Below are 17004 nucleotides of genomic sequence, written 5' to 3' on the forward strand. Positions count from 1 at the left end.
TGCGGGTCCAACTGGGCTCTGCTGGGACCTACCTCTTCAGTAAGCATTGGTCTCCAAACGTCACAAACAAGCATAGTCTATTTATGTTACACTTGACGATTTTGATATCATTAAGAAAATATTAGTTTTAACCAAAAATAATAATAAATTAACATGAACAAATAAACAAACAAATTTCTTAATTTTTGTCTTTGTAATTGTTTGTTTATCTTCATCCATTCATACACTAAATGAACAAAAGAGAACACAAATTAATACAAATACCAAGAAAACTTAGCTAATTAAAGTAAACGAAACTTAATAGTATAATTCAACAGACGAAACACGTGTTTCTATTTATTTGCTTAATTTAAATGAATAGAAAATGTTATCAATGCCTGATCTAAAAAACTTTCCGCCAAATCATCCCCAACTAGACGTTTGGTTCTTTAGAGTTTTAATACAAATATTTTGACATCAATTGAACATATACTATAATAAACTATATCATAACCCATAGTATTTATGTGAAACTGATGACTTGCAATTAGAAAAAAAAGAAGAAAATAAAACATAGTAGACTGTGGCCATGTTCTCTTCCACCAATCCACTCCATCAGATAGTGACTTGTTTTGGTTGTTTTTGAATTTCTTTTTGTTCTTTAAATGCATTTATCACTTATCACATCTTCATCATATACTTTATGCTCAACTTTCATCCAATCACTATCAAGTTTCTTTCTTGAATTTTTAAAACCAATTCTTTTTATCAAATTCAATTTTATTTTGTTATTGACCATTGAAAATGAACCAAAAAATAGTAAAATTCATTAATATGTACAAATTGGATTAAAGACCTTGGATTCCTTCATCTTTAGGGTTGGATCTACAAGTTGTGATAAATAATTGGCACAATAAGTTTTTGGACGATCCTACATTCCTACATTTTCTATAAAAATGGGCAAATGATATCAGGTATATTCGGTATCAACTCATTACCCATTTTTTAAGATTTCATGATCAGTTCAGTATCAATATATACCGTACTGGTATCGTATCGACTATTTTCGATACCAGTACCCACTTTTAACGATTTTCAGAATCGGTATGGTTATCGGTCCATTACTAAGCTCATCTCTATTTTCTAGTGATTATTTTAAATTGTATTCATTATCCATTAAGTTCAATATCCAATAATCATTTCAAACAATTAAACTCAACCACTATTTAGCCCACCAATTACCTTGCAAAAAAAAATTTAGCCCACCAATTATAGAGAACGGGTTTTTCATTAACCACCCAATTCATAAGTCAACTTTTCATTAAAAACTCAGTTATTGGTCATATTGAATTTAAATTATAAACTTTGAAATTATAAATATGATATAATGATTTCTCAAAATGTATGCTAGACGAGAAAATTTGGTCATATACTTTTATTTTGTGAGCCGACTATATGAAAAAGATACTTATAGATTGACAATCGACTTTAAAAAAAATCTTATTTTCATAACAAAAAACTAGTCTACCACAGCCTTTATATACTAGTGATTTTAAAGTGCTTGATATTATTCTGGTTTTTGGCACTAATTTAATTGTTTGAGTTGATGGAAGTGGTTGAGGTGGAATCGTGGGTGGCGGAGATAGCGGGCAGATGGCGGTGTGGTTGAAGACGTAGAAACACTGCTAAGATCAATCGAATCAGGGTTATCTAGGGCACCAATGCAAATTTGATTAAGGATTGCATCAGTGAAAATATCTCATGTGATGAAGTCTGAACTCCGATGCCAACCATTGAACCACCAGAATGGTTCAACATCGAAGGATTCAATGACATAGGAAAACCGCTTGTCGTCATAGATCGCGTAAAAGAGGAAATACTATTCAGCTCGAGAGATCTATAGAGCGGTATTAGATCCAGTGAAATTAGGTAATTGTGGATACTCCCACAAGAGTTCTTCCAAAGTCATCTAGGCTAATGCTCAATGAAAACACCAAATTGATACGGTTTATTCGATACAACCGTCAATATCCAAGAACACAAGAGAAGAAGAGAAAATAGACCCAAAATAATAATTCTTTCTTTTTCTTAAACGAGATTACAATATATAGAAAATCAAAGATATAAAAATAGAAAAAGATAAACAATAATGAAATATAATTTGACTATAATAAGAAAACTAAACAAAAGATTAACTTAAATAATAATAATAAACTTATAATATAATAGAATCTTATCACAAAGCCTCTGTATACTAGTGATTTTAAAGTGTTTTATATTATTCTCATTACTAGAATTTGGATCACTTTTGGTAAATTTTTCGACTAGTGTGAAAAAAGTTGCTTGAACTTCTTAAACATGATGAATATTGAAATAATTTTATATTATAATAAGTATTTATTGGTGAAGATTTGTATGTGTAGACATAACATAAATGAGTCGATGACAATGTTGGATTTGTGGTATTACCGAAACGAACTTGTTTGATGTTTCCGGGTTCATTCAATCTAAGGTGGTCCTAGGTTCAATGTCTACCCCTGTATCCATGTTACTCATGTAATTAGTATTGTGTCCACTTGTTCCTTTGGTCATAATCAAACAGGCTAATATGTCTCACTTACACCACATTCACAAATCACAATTTATGACATAACCCCTCTTCTGCATGTGACATGTCTTACTTGTAAGAGAATTTATTAAATCATATTCATATATCGTTCAACCATTTGTTTTTAAATTTTGGGCATTTGTATATTAACTTGGATAATAGAATTTATATTTTGTAAACAAATGCCACAAACATGTCGCAATGTCGATTGACAAGTTATAAATAGGGATGATTAGACATAAACCGTGTTTGTGTAGGCACCATAAGAGTCGACATATTCACTTCCAAATTCGAAATTTTCTTATCAAATATGTATTTAACTTGTTTCAAGATACATATTTTCATATTTAATATGGTATCTAGCAAATTTTTAAAACTTGATTTAAATAAATTGGTCTCTATATACACTGATAATTATATTATATTTTTCAAAAATATAATAGTCTCTCTTTATACTTAGAAAGCGGTACCCAAAAAACGAATGAAGAGCTCTACGTCCTTTATAGGGAATTAAGCAAGTAACAAAGTGGATTATCTAAGAGCTGTAAACACTTACAAATTAAAATTGTTTGATGTTTCTCCATACATATCAATTGGATAAAACTCTGAAATCAGAACCTAGTATAAATTTGAACTAGAGAGTGAAGCGAATGCAACACAATGAACATGATAATAAGATTAGGGTTTGGTAACCGCCAAAGAATTTTAAATATTCACTAAAATCCGTTATATTTTGACCCAGGATACAAACGTGACAGTATATAAAAAATCATTTCTAGCTTGACCCCATCTAGGGGTGCTATCACTTGGACCATGCCACCTGGGGTGATGCTCCCTCACACCCTCTATTCGTTAGGGGCTTCGGTTCAAACATCATAATAAACTCTAGCAAGTGTGCACTCCACACCTTTCAACTTGTTTAACATATATTTTGATTTACATTGGTCGACAAGTCAATTTAATTACACTAAAATACCTAACATACTTCAAGTTAAGTTTTGACACATAACATTTAATCAAGATAGGTTGTTTATGGAAAAACTCGTATCATTCATTTAGTATAGAGTACGTAGCTAGAAAATTTGGTGTTAAGATAGGTTGTTTATGAAAAAACTCATATCGTTCTTAGTATAGAGTACGTAGCTAGAACATTTGGATCTTCCGGTCTTGGGATTCCCTTCGGATCTTATGGCGTGGTTATGAAATTCGGTGTTAAGTCTAACCAACAAAGAAAAAGAGATTGTGGGAGCTATATTGTTTGTAGTGTGGTGGGTTATATGGAAACTTCAAAACGACATAGTGTTCTTGAAGAATCGTATTAGCAAAGAATTGCTTTTTGAAGTTGTTTACTTTTCTTTTTATTGGTACTCGGGTAGGAAAAAAAATATAAGTTATTTTAGACAGAGTGGTTGAAAAGCCTCTTTTAGTCATGCATTTTTTTTTATATTTTCGCATGTCTAGTTTCTTGTTAGTCAGTGCTTTCCAATATATTACCGCCGTTACAAAACAAAAGTATCGAGTACGCAGCGTAAGTTGTTAAATATGATTCCTGTTACTATAGTTATAATTGTTATTTGTTACCACCCAAATAATCCAAATTTGGTCGTAGGTAGTAAAAAACCGACGTAAAGTGGTCACTAGAATTTGGTAGCCACAAATGCAAATTTGATGCCAATAGTTACCAAGCATGAACAACTAGCGGTCCAACAACCAAACATGATTGTGGTTTTGTTCATGAATAACTATGTTCACATTGTTGGATATATTATATCGTCATCAATAGCTAGAGGTAACCAAATATATATTTTCTAATGTTCAAATATATTTGATAGATAACATGATTTAGTATATTTTAAAAGAATAATACTAAAAATTGTGATTGCAAAAAGACACCATAAGATAAGCATGATTTGATAGATAACATGATTTAGTTTGTTTTAAACATTCACAAACTCTTTTGGCACTTTTCAATAAAGATTTAGTAAATAACTAAATTATTATTATTATTATTTATTATTATTATTATTATTATTATTATTATTCTCTTAACTTGAAAATAACTTATGACTAGAAGACATTATCTAATTTTTTATACACTAAACTTGAAAATAACTTATATTTAGAAGACTTATCTTTATATTTCAAAACATTTGACAATTTTCAGTTCATTCTTATTTCAATTCCTAAAATAGTGTTTGGTATTCATCAGCAAAATTGGAATACATAACAAGTATGAAAGAATGAAAAGACTTGTTAGCTACAAGCTAGAAATAGAAGGGATATTTTTCTAAGGATTATAGGTTTCCACTTAATATACTAGAAAAAAAAAACCCTTAAACGGGATTTGGAATGATTAGAAAAACACTCTATTTATCGAACCCACAAACAAATGTTAACGAGTTTCAACTTGCTAGCCCCGTGACAAGAAATGTTTTCTATATGGACCAATTCTCTATACCCCACATAATATTTTGTACGGGTTAAAAAGATTTGGATGTTGGACATGAGTTATTGATATTGTTTTGGTGGAACTTGGTGTTCGTATTTAAGGGAAGATTTGATATTGAATCGTGCGAAATGAGTTGCGTGATATGAATTTGCTTTCTACTTATGGATATTGTTCCAAAATGTTGGTGCAGAAATGATTTAACGTGTAAAGCAAGTTTTTGAACCTCTAGAACCGTTAAAGATGAGTTCCAAATAACACAAATGAATATTTAAAAATGTTCATTTTTTTTTTTGCATTAAAACTAATAGAACTTAGTTGAAAAATTATTTGATGACTGAAATTATTTTCCTCAAGGACGCATTTGTCCTCAAACAATTATGAATGTTGTTGAATTATATACACATGCATATGTTTTATAAAAAAAACCATTTTTGTTTATATACTTTAGAATGTTAGAAGAGTAGAACTTTACATTGCATTTTAATCATTTTCTTGTATTTTAAAACTAAAAAATGAAAATATATGTTTATTAATCTTTTTAATGACAACTCACACGCGCTCTAATCTACTTCTAAATTACAAATGTATTATTGATAATCACGAGACATGAACTCACACCCCCTTTAAAAAGCAAAACCTTATCTAACTCATTGACACCACAACTGTATTTTGGATTTTTTTTGGTATCCTTGCAAAAAGATGTGATATATATATATATATACTTTCTTAAACTTGTGAACTAAATAAGCATTAATCAATAACAAAACGTGACAGTATTGTCTGATAAAATAATCTTTATGACTTAAGCTAAAACAATGAAAACAATATTGTCTGATAAAGTAATCTTTATGACTTAAGCTAAACAAAACAAAATCCGTCGATGTATACCGTTTAATGATACGTGAATATCTAATGGTCAAGTATAATGCCGCTAGTTGTGGCCTAGCACTCCTTGCTGTAGTGACACCACCACCTTTGGTCATGCCCTACTTAGTGTATTTTTCCTGACAGTCTTTCTAAATCATGGTATCACTTTCATATTTAAGTATTTAACATTTTACTTAAAATATTATTGTTTCAATAACCAAGAATTCAAAATCAGGTAAACGTTTTTCGTTTAAGTGTCTAACTCTAGAATAGACCAAACGTTTTTCATTTGGTTGAAACCACAAACTAGTTTGTTGATAACTCGGTTGGCATGCACTGAAACATTGATTGGTTTGACGGGTAATTTTGATACGGATTAATATGAATGGTTTTGGGGGCGTTGTCACCTTGAACCCGTTGTTTATTGAAGTCGAAAATCTGATTAGTTTTAAACGCATGTGTCCACATTCAAATATTTATTTGGTTGTAGTAAATCCTGATGATCTGAAATAACTTTCACCACATATGTTGTTTAAAAATTAAATGATAACCTAGCGGTAATAAAAGATATAATTGAAGCCAAAGGAGTTCATGGACCTAGCTAGAATACACTACATATTAATTGATTTTGACTTTTTATGTGTGTATACATTTGTTTACTTAAAAAACGTCTTTTTAAGTATCAATGTTGTGCCAGCCATGAATCATATAAACATTGCTTTCATTTCTTGGATTCATCCTTGACGTTTTCGGTTTATTTGGTAACTGATAAAAATAATATAAGATAATGTATTCTATAATTAAGAAGGCCCATAAAAACTTTTAAGCTCGTGATGAGAAGAAAAAAGAACCCTTAAAATATAAACTTAACAGCTCGTATATAATTTTTTTATTATTATTATAACGTCTACTTCATTTCATATGGATCCCCATAAAACATCCAAACGATTTACAATGAAGTGGCAGGTAAGCGGACAACAAGCTAAGCCGCAACCCCCTTTTGGATAGCAAACTCAATCCTACTAAAAACAAAGTTTCGATTATTATGGGCCGATACATTACTATGCACAACTTTCTGAACCCTATTCAAAAGGTCCACGGCATCCGAAGCTAAGAAACCAAAAGTGTCAAAGGCAAAGGGGATAAACACGTGTTGATTCTCCAAACAAGCTTTCTCGTGTTTAGAAACCTTCCCCGATGCCGCCTTCAATGCTGTCTGGCCTGCTACAAACCCATTGTCCCTAATCCCAACAAGAGGGGACACTCCTGTGAGGTCGACACAAGCGTGTTTTCCCCCTACCCACCCAAAAACAAGAATATCGGCCGGTCGTAATGTAGATCTTCCTTCTTGAGGATCCATAAGAAAGTTTACGGGGGCTTCCTTTTTAGCCGAAATTCCGGCTCGTTAAGAACATCGCATAGAACATCTCTCACCAAATCATGTCTGTACTTAAACCCAGGCAACTCTTTGCAGTGAACCACATGCTCGCCAAAAGAATCCAAACAAACCTTACGACAAACCGGGCACGACTCATCTACCGGAAACAAAGGGATCATTAGCCGATACTTCAGGATGGCCCGGTACTCCAAAGAAGACATATGTTGGCCCAATACTTCAATAGGGATAACACTTAAGAAATCTTGAGCCCGAGGGGCCCAAAGACACTCAACACCGCTTTCTGATGAGGGGAAAAATCAAACTTCATTTCCAAACTCTTAATGATTCCACTATAAAGGGCACTCGCCAAAGCATGTTGGACTTTAGGGGGGACGGTGTCTTTATTAGAGAAACCGCTAATATCAAAATCGGGAAGTGAAATGTGCAACCGATCTATCGCACTCCCATAATCGGAGTCAACCCCATCAATACCACAACCTCGAAGAATGTGGTATTGCAATTCCCAATATTGCGCCCTCGAGGCCACAAACGCATAAGTAGAAACGTCTGAAGCTGAACATAAACCCAAACCTCCGAAACGAGTCGGAAGTGATGCCAACCTCCATTGGAAATCTCCAAAGAAGGCACCACCACAAATCACGATGTCCTCAATCGCCCCCCGAAGGCCATTGTCAAACACAGGAACTGCTTCCCCTACATACACAGGTTGGCATGTTCTGAGACCGAACAACAACTTTCCAACTCCCATACATGAGCGGAGCAAAAGGAGCTCGCATTGAGGGTCCCGCAAATGCGGGAGATAGCTCATCAACTCCACAGCTCGCGAAGCCTTTTTCATAGCAAGTTCACTGATGAACCCGACATCCCGACTAACGGCTTCCCCGAGGAGTTTCACACCTAGCACCGGTGTTCCAATCTCACAGGAAATAGATGGGCATCGGGCCCGAACCTCATTCAAAAGGGCAGTCCTATCCACCAAGTTGAAGGCATTACAAAAATCAATAGTAAGCATAGCCAATGACCCATCAGAATGGAACCTACTTAAAAAACTCTTCGCGCTATGAAGAACGACCTCTGCACCACTAGGGACTCCCACCCCAAACTGAAAGTCGCACAGGTATTTAGTAATGTCTTTCCTAACACCCCTCATAGCCACCTTAGAGATCAATCTTCTCCAAATGGCACCTACGGCAATGGGTCTAATCCCATTGTCCGGTTTAAGCAACGGTGTGAGAGGAGCCGACGCAATGAACTCTGCCAAAACCCTTGGGCATCCCCCCCTCCCCAAACATAAATTAACCATTGCAGTAATAACCTTTAGTAACCCAACAGCGATCGACGACCCCTCTCCACAAAATGCATCCAAAATATGTTGTGCCCTCAATCCATCTCGTCCGCATGCCGTCCCTTTAGGGAAGGATTTAATGCATCCAAGCACACAATCCTCATCAACAACAAGAGGAGGCTCAGAAAGCAATGAAGCAGGCATAACCGGCGGGGGCAAATTGGGATGCTTAGCCACTAACGCTTTCAAAGTGTCATTGCCTAAAGGTGCAATCCCTGAAGATCATAATACTTTAATGACGGCAGTGAAATGCCGTCCGCCACTTTTCGTAAACATTGTTTCACATTGGCGCATACTGCAACATCATCGTGCTTAGCGAGAGGCTCCTCATGACTCGAGTTCACCCCTAGAGGTGTGGCAAAAAGGGATAAAGTAAGCGTATCAAAACCATCCTTAACACCCCAAGTTGTTAGTGCCTGTTGAATACTATGACATTGCAAAGACTTTCTATTACTGGACCTGCGCTCCTGACGTTTAGAAGGTCTGAAAACACGCAACGTGCACCGCGGTAACAAGAAAAGTTTCACCCACGCCTCAACAGACTCTGTCATAGTGACCACCTTACCCAGAGCCGCAGTTAACGCTTGAGAAAATGCCATACGACAACTATGAGGGATGCTCTTAACAGTTGTTATAGGAAGAGAGAAGACGCGGTCAAGGAGAACCTCATCCGCCACTATCCCTCCCAAGGGAGCAACATTCCTCATAACATGCGGTTTATCAATCCCCACAATAAACTCCTCCACCGCTCCCACACCCTCGTTGTACTTGGTGACTCCATCAGCATGATGACACGTCCGTTTAAGAGCATTTGGACGCATGCACATCCCACATAGCCACTGGTCCGAGGCCTTTAAAGCCTCCCCAACCGAAATCAATAAATCACAATCCGTGGAAATGGCATCCCGTAGGGTCCCTTTCCGCTCATCCAACGACAAATGAAGTCGTTTGATATGCGCAATCAACCGAGAGATCCCCTTTGACCTCGCCCGTCCATCCGGGCAACAATGGAACCCCCTAAAAGGACATGGCCAAACACCCCCCGAACCCACACTATTTTCTAGGGTCTTAGACATAGCACCCTCATCAATTAATCCACCACGAGAAATGATTTCGAACCGACAACCATGTCCACCTCCCGGCTCCCATGCCCACCTCCCCCGATGGGGCTCCTTTTACAATCCGAGCCCTTGTCATAACCCCTCACGACAAAAGGCCAACAAACAAACTCGAGCTGAGTTTTGGGAGTAAAAACCGGAACTAAGAGGAGAAAAGAGAGCAACCGCCAGTTGCTCCCCCCTCCGTAAACCCAAAAAAACCGATTAACTCATTGAGACATTTTATCGAAGGCAGACCCAAAACCGAGGATTGGTGATTTGCGAAAAGCAGGGATTGATTGAAAGATGAAGATGAATAGTTGAAAGATGATAATAAATGTTGAAATCAGTTGAAGGTTTCGAATTAATAAAATAATGTTCGCTTGGGGTTATAGCTGGGATCAGAAACTGTTGAAGGTTGGGGTTATAGCTCGTATATATAAAGACAATAATACGACGATAGCTAAGATAATAATAAACAAAAGAAAAGCATAGAAACAAAAGATCTTTGGTTCTTTATATAAAAAAAGAAAATAATATGATCAGTAACCTGGATAAACATGAATTAGACATTTAAGGGGTGTTTGGGATTCCTTATTTTGTCTCCTTATAATTTTTCATTAAATTAATAAGTTACAAAAGTGTAACTTATGGAACTTTTCCTCTCACAATATAAATAATTCCAAACACCTTATTACTTTTTAAAAAGTTTATAAGTTATAAGTCGATGAAAATAAGCAATCCTAAACACCCTCTTAGACTTATAAAATGGAATTAGACTTGACGAAAATATAAAATAGTCATGGGCCTTTATGAAAGTTCTGGGCTGGGCCTTGTCTATAATAATGTAAAAGTGAAAATGGATTATTGTATGAAAAGTTTGCATTTTAATGAATAAAATATAGACATGATCATGGCAAGATTTAGATCGAATATAAATTCTTATCGTGAGAACCGTAAAACTCTAGAGTAATTATTTTTATACTATAAACACTTAAACTAGAATAAGTATTACTACACTATATTATTTTTTTATAATATAATTATCTTAGTTCAAAACTGTAGTTACTCTAGTTATTTTTATGTTTAGTATGTTAATTTTTATTTGTATCAGATCCCACCTCAGTGTGACAATCTCTTTTTTTCCCTTTTAATATTAAAAGTTTACGTATTTAGTAATTTCAAAGTAACATAAAGGGGAAAGTTTGAAAATTGAACCTCTTAATAAAATAATGAACAAGACACGGGCTTAAATTGTCAACTGGATTACCATGCACTTCATTTTCATACTTTACTAGCGGGCTTAAATTGTCAACTGGTTAGGGTTAAAGGACAAACACTGTTAGATTTGAAAATATAAAGAACAAAACATATTAATTTTAAAAATAAAGAATAATGAATAAAATTTGATACAAACATAAAGGATAATCTTTGTGATTTTGTCAATGTAATTATACTTTATTGTCCATAGGTATTCCACCAAACTTTTTAGATTCAACAACGTGATTGTTTTAGTTTATCTGATTTAGTACATTATGTAGCGGGAAGGCTTGTCCCTAAGAATCGGGGACCTAGGGCGAGTAGAAGAAAAATGGGGCTTAAAGAACTTTTTTTAAACAAAAATATGAGAATAACTTAAACATACTAAGAAAAAACTTCATGTTCCTCGGGAATGACTCGCGCCCCTTACCCCTCCTCTTGGTTGCCATACTTGCGGGTGTGCATGCTCCATTGCTCCACCTATTTCTTATTGGCTTATTGCTAATGAAGTATTTTTTCCGTTATTATGCCCCTACAATGTTATTTTAGGGTTGTTCAAAAAGCTTGCGACTCGAAGCTTGGGCTTGTGGCTCACTTGATAAAAGCTCGAATAAAATAGCTAAGAAAACTTGATTTACAATAACCTGAGCTGAGTTGGACATTTCTGTAACCGAGCCAAAATCGACCTAAGCTCGGCTCGGCTCGTTGGCTCGATCTTAAGCTCGTTTAACTTCAAAATCAAGCTTGAGCATAACTAAGGTTGCCTCGTGTATTTTCGAGCTCGAGCTCACCCATTCATGTAAACACATATTTTATTCATTTCAATTTTTCCGGTTTCATATCAATAATCAATCTCATTACTTCAAAATTCTATATTTTAGTCATCTTATTCTATGTTGGACATATTTTGCTCACCATGACTCTCTTATCAAAAGAACACAAATACATAAAATATTATACATGTATAATTATAATTATATGTGTTTGAAAGTTATAATTATTTTTCCACTAGTGTTATTCCAACATATTACTTTCACCACATTTTGTGCTTCCATACATCACTCCTTCAATGCTTCCAACGTTTACCAAACTTTGTACGCTTGAACTTATAATGTTTAAACTTCCCATGGTGATGATGGTGATGGTATCCATATTTATGGTTACCTCCATACGCTCCCGCCATCGCTGCTACCCCTCCAGCAAGAAGCGCGCCTACACCATGCCTGTGACCTTCATGCACTAAACAAACATTTTTTGTTAAATCAATATCTTTACACATGTTTGATATTTTAGTCTTAGGGAAAAGTTAACGTACAAATTAAATTAACGTGCTAACTGTGGAAATCAAGTAGTGTAATTATATATACAAGTAGTGTAATTATGTAATTACATCGCAGTGTAATTACACTATACTATAATTACACTATGTTGTATATATAATTACACTATTTGATTCCCACAGTTAGCACGTTAATTTAATTTATATTTGATCCAAACCCTTAGTCTTATAGGGTGTTTGGGATTGCTTATTTTCATCAACTTATAACTTATTAACTTTTTGAAAAGTAATAAAGTGTTTGTGATTTATGAGAGGAACATTTCCATAAGTTACACTTTCGTAATTTATTTACTTAATGAAAACTTATAAGGATGTGAAATAAGTAATCCCAAACACCCTATTTCAAGAATGATAAAGGATAATTAACGCACAACTTATAAATAACCGACTTATATTATAACCAGAAAATATAACTCAAAAAACTGATTACAATAACTTTGGTAGTGATGGTGGTGATTGTTGTGTTTGTTGTTGATGTTGTATCTAACACTAACTTTGTACATCTATTTATACTAGTAACCCAACTTGGTCACCAAGCATAATATGTGGTCACCACTCAACTTGGCCACCAAGGTGAACTTGGGCAACAAGGTCAACTTGGCCAACAAGGTGAACTTGGCCACCAAGCATATGGAATGTTTCATAATACCCCTTAGACTTTAACCGACTTGTTAAAACCTCTTAGGCCCGGTTCACCGACTTGTGACCCGGAATAGAAATTAATCCAACATTCACCCCCTAATTTCTGATTCGGATTAGAAAGGTCTTCAACTCCAAGTAACTCGCGCATCTCCGTGAACTTGATTCTTGCGAGTGCCTTAGTGAGGATATCAGCCCGTTGCTCTTTCCCGCTAATGTGCTCAACATCGACCTCGCCGTCGTTGTAGCAATCTCGGATAAAATGAAAACGAGACTTTATATGCTTTGTTCGGTTGTGAAAAACCGGATTTTTCACAAGGGCTATTGCGGACGTGTTATCAACTTTCAACACAACTTTCTGCAACGCTTCTCCAGTCAACTCGCTCAACAACTGTGACATCTGCCCCGATCCGACCCGACCCAGGTACCCGTTTCTCTGACCCGATCTCTTTCTTTTATGATTTAATATTTATTTATACTTATATTTTACTTTTAATAATAATAATAATATATTTTCCTTCCCGCCTCTTTCTCTCTCTTTCTTTCCGCCGTCCCGTCCCTCTTCCTTCTCTCTTTCCGCCTTCTTTTCCCTCTTGTCGCCGTCCCGCCTTTACGCCTTGTTTCCCTCTTTTTCTTCTAACTCTTTGCTTGTCCTTTGTTCCTTCCCGCCTAAGGTTGTCTGCGCAGCTCCACGCGCTAGACCCCTTACAAGGAATCCTGCGTGAAGACCACCTGTTACAGCGATACGCGAGACGAACTCTTCTCGCAGCGCGCTAAGAATTGTAATTCTTCTCGCAGCGCGCTAAGAACGGTAGTTCTTCCCGCGACGCGCTAAGGATTTGTAGTTCTTCTCGCAGCGCGCTAAGAATCGTAGTTCATCCCTCGTCGCGCGAAGAATTATAGTTCTTCCCGCGGCGCGCTAGGAATTTTAATTCCTCCCGCGGCGCGCTAAGAAATGTGATTCTTCCCGCGGCGCGCTTAGAAATGTAGTTCTTTCCGCGACACGTTAAGGTTGGTTCTGTCTGCCTTCGCGCTCGCGCTCTCTTGACCTTCTGTGTCTGCCTTCGCGCTCGAGCCTTCTCGCGCTAAACCCTTTGAGTTTTCTTCTGTTTAATCTAGCCGTTTACTTTTGTGTTGTCTTATCTTTTGTGCTGTTGACCTAATCTGTTTTATGTCTGAAAAGCCACTTTTGGCGCAGCATGCGCACCAACCCCTTTGGTTGACAGAAAAAGTGACTGACATTATCTTTTGAGATCTGCTTTTCCATGCTTGACCAGTACCTTTATCTGACCCGCCCATGCCTGTTTACTGTTACCTGTCAGCTTTTCCTTGTTCCTGCAGCTGCCATATCTTTTGATATCTTTTGCTTTTGGAATCTTTTGCTTTTTGAGATCTTTTCCCCTTTTTCTAGAGATTGTGTTCCCTAGGGTTTCCCTATAAATAATAATGTTAATTTCCTAACACTACACACACAAAGCACTTAAACTCTCCTGTTCCTCCTTGCTCTCTGCCGTTGATCCTCTGTCGCCTCCCTCTCTGCCTCCGTCTTCCTCCCTGTTCTGCCCTGCTTTTCCGGTAATATATATTATATATAATAATTTACTTATTAATTATGCTAACTTATATCAAGACTTAAAACAAATCATTAAAACAATAATCTTATTTATAGGTTAACTTGTGCTTGTTTAAAGTTGGTTCTTGCTTTATCTTACACCGCATCGTTTATCATGTGAGTAATCCCGTACCTAATCCCTTTTTATTTTTAATGTTTTGGGATGTTCATGTGTTCGTACAAACTTAGAGTCTTAAACTTGTTTATGAACTTTAGTCGCGCAGTATCCCATGTGTTGAGGACGTTTACTTGGCTGTTTATTTGTATGTGTGTATCATTAACCGCTTTGTTCGGCCTACTCCGAAGTTTTCATGGATCCATTAGATGAACACGGGAGACCTATCGTTTACGGTTTTCTTTGTTTACACTTGCACATATGTTTTCTTGTTTTTGTGCTCATTTGGGAGCACGGATTGAACTATGAACTATGAGCTATGATCTATTTAGGCTTGATCACAATCTGATTACACCCTTGTTAAACACCAGACATACACGTGTTGCGCGCAGATTTATTGTTATCTATGTATTGTATTAAACTTGATTTCTCACCAACACGCAAGTGTTTGACGTTTTATTTTAACACATGTTCAGGTTTGCTGTAGCTACATTTGGAGCTTGTGGACATGTAGGACGTTTTTACTTTTGGACCTAGATTAAAATGTATCAAGACATGTTATTGTTGTTCGAATATTTTGCCTTATAATATAATGGTTTATGTTGATTTATGTTATCTTCTGTCTACTTTGCGCGTGCGCGAATGAATGTATTTATTAAATATTGACACCCAATAGTGTCACGAGTAATGAAACAATATGTGGCGCCCCGATGTATAATCCGCCTTTGGTCGGGGTGTTACAGATTGGTATCAGAGCTCGTTGACTTTAGGATAGGTGGTTAGACGTAACGGCCTAGAATACCTAAGAGTCCCTTCTCGCGCATGAGAGAATTCTCATGTTTGCGCGCTTATTGTTAATTACTCGTTGTTTATAAATATGCTCGCGCTTGCGCAGTATATGATTTTATTTCGCGATATTTCGATTTTTGTTGAATTTCGATTTTTATTGATTTTTCTTACATATTCGTTTGTTGGGTTTGAAAATCCGAAAAGTCATGGTGATACATGAATAGTTGATTTTCAATTTCCATTTACGATTATGTTCTGAGGTTGGAGACTTGAAAAGTCATGGTGATACATGAATTGTCGACCTCCAATACTCATTTTCTTGTATATTTTGTATTGAAGATTGAAAAGTCATGGTGATACATGAATCGTCAATCCCCAATACTCGTTTGCTCGTATATTTTAAAATTGGGAATTCGGAAAGTCATGGTGATACATGAATTGTCGATTCTTGATTCGAGTTTGTTACCTTTATTAAGTCTGCATTTAGGGTCATTTATTTTACTTTAACTTTTAACAGTAACTGACTCCGCGAAACCAAGCTTTATAAGATTAAACTTTGTGCTAAAACCAAGATATTAACTAAAGTTAAAACTTTTATAGAATGCCTCCGCTATCTCGCCGATTTCAGAGAAGAGAAGCCTCGCGCATGCGTAGACAGCAACGTTCCCAGGAAATAGCCGCCGCAATAGCCCAAGCCTTGAGCCAAAACAATACCAACACCTCTAGTTACAACATTAAATCCTTCAACGCGGGTAACCCTCCGAAGTTCACAGGTCTTGAAGGAGCCACCGTGATGCTCCAATGGCTCGAGAAGATTGAAAACACTTTCCTCCACACCCAATGCCCCTCAGACAGACGAACCCTGTATGCTTCCAGTGTCCTGGAATCTAGAGCGCTTACATGGTGGAACGGAGTAGCTCATGCGCGTGGCGCAGAGGCTGCTTCTAGCATGACATGGGAGGAATTCAAGGAAATTCTGACGCGAGAATTCTGCCCTCCCAACGAAATTAAGCGCCTAGAGGAGGAATTCTGGAACTTGAAGCAATACAACGGTGAAGCGCGCGAGTACGCGACGCGCTTCCACGAGCTAAGCTTACTTGTCCCTCAACTTGTTACCCCTTCACGCCGAGCCATAGAGAAATTCCTTGGGGGTCTCCCCATGGAAATTCAAGATTCTGTGTGGGCCAGAAACCCAGTAACCCTCTCTGACGCCATCGAGTTGGCCGCTGTGCTCAGCGACAACCATGTCAGAGCAGGAACCCTGTTCCTGCGGGGATCTGAGAAGACCAAACCCACCAAAACTGTCTCTGAACCCGCAGAAACCAAACCAGAACCCTCAAACCATAACCAGAAACGTAGGCGCAGACAAGCCTATGCGCTTACCAACCCGCCCATTGTCCAGCAACCCATCTACCAACCTCCAGTTTACGCGCCTAACCCTCTGTCAACCTACCCAACACCTCCTGTAGTCCATAACTATGCCTTAACCAATCCCGCACTCCCTGC

General features: G+C 36.8%; 1 protein-coding gene across 1 annotated transcript; it reads right to left on the bottom strand.

Annotated features, from left to right (window-relative positions):
• Positions 1 to 7534: 7534 nt before the first annotated feature.
• LOC143580733 (uncharacterized) lies at positions 7535 to 9723 on the bottom strand. The gene is made up of 3 exons (XM_077063678.1): positions 9036 to 9723; positions 8177 to 8847; positions 7535 to 7582 (listed from the first exon to the last, which is right to left on the bottom strand). The coding sequence occupies exons 1-3, from the start codon at positions 9721 to 9723 to the stop codon at positions 7535 to 7537; spliced, it is 1407 nt and encodes a 468-aa protein (XP_076919793.1).
• Between the last annotated feature and the right edge of the window lie 7281 nt (positions 9724 to 17004).

This window comes from Bidens hawaiensis, unplaced genomic scaffold (assembly GCF_021521415.1).
Source record: "Bidens hawaiensis isolate Kalapana, Puna unplaced genomic scaffold, B.hawaiensis_p1.1 tig00030570_1, whole genome shotgun sequence".
NCBI classification, from domain to species: domain Eukaryota; kingdom Viridiplantae; phylum Streptophyta; class Magnoliopsida; order Asterales; family Asteraceae; genus Bidens; species Bidens hawaiensis.

Excerpts from the sequence above, each read along its gene's own strand:
- LOC143580733 (XM_077063678.1), bottom strand. The coding sequence starts at position 9,723 with ATGTCTAAGACCCTAGAAAATAGTGTGGGTTCGGGGGGTGTTTGGCCA. Across the intron at positions 8,848-9,035 it reads AACTTGGGGTGTTAAGGATG|GCAATGACACTTTGAAAGCG; the intron begins GTTTTGATACGC and ends TTGCACCTTTAG. Across the intron at positions 7,583-8,176 it reads TGAAACTCCTCGGGGAAGCC|AAAGCGGTGTTGAGTGTCTT; the intron begins GTTAGTCGGGAT and ends TCCCCTCATCAG.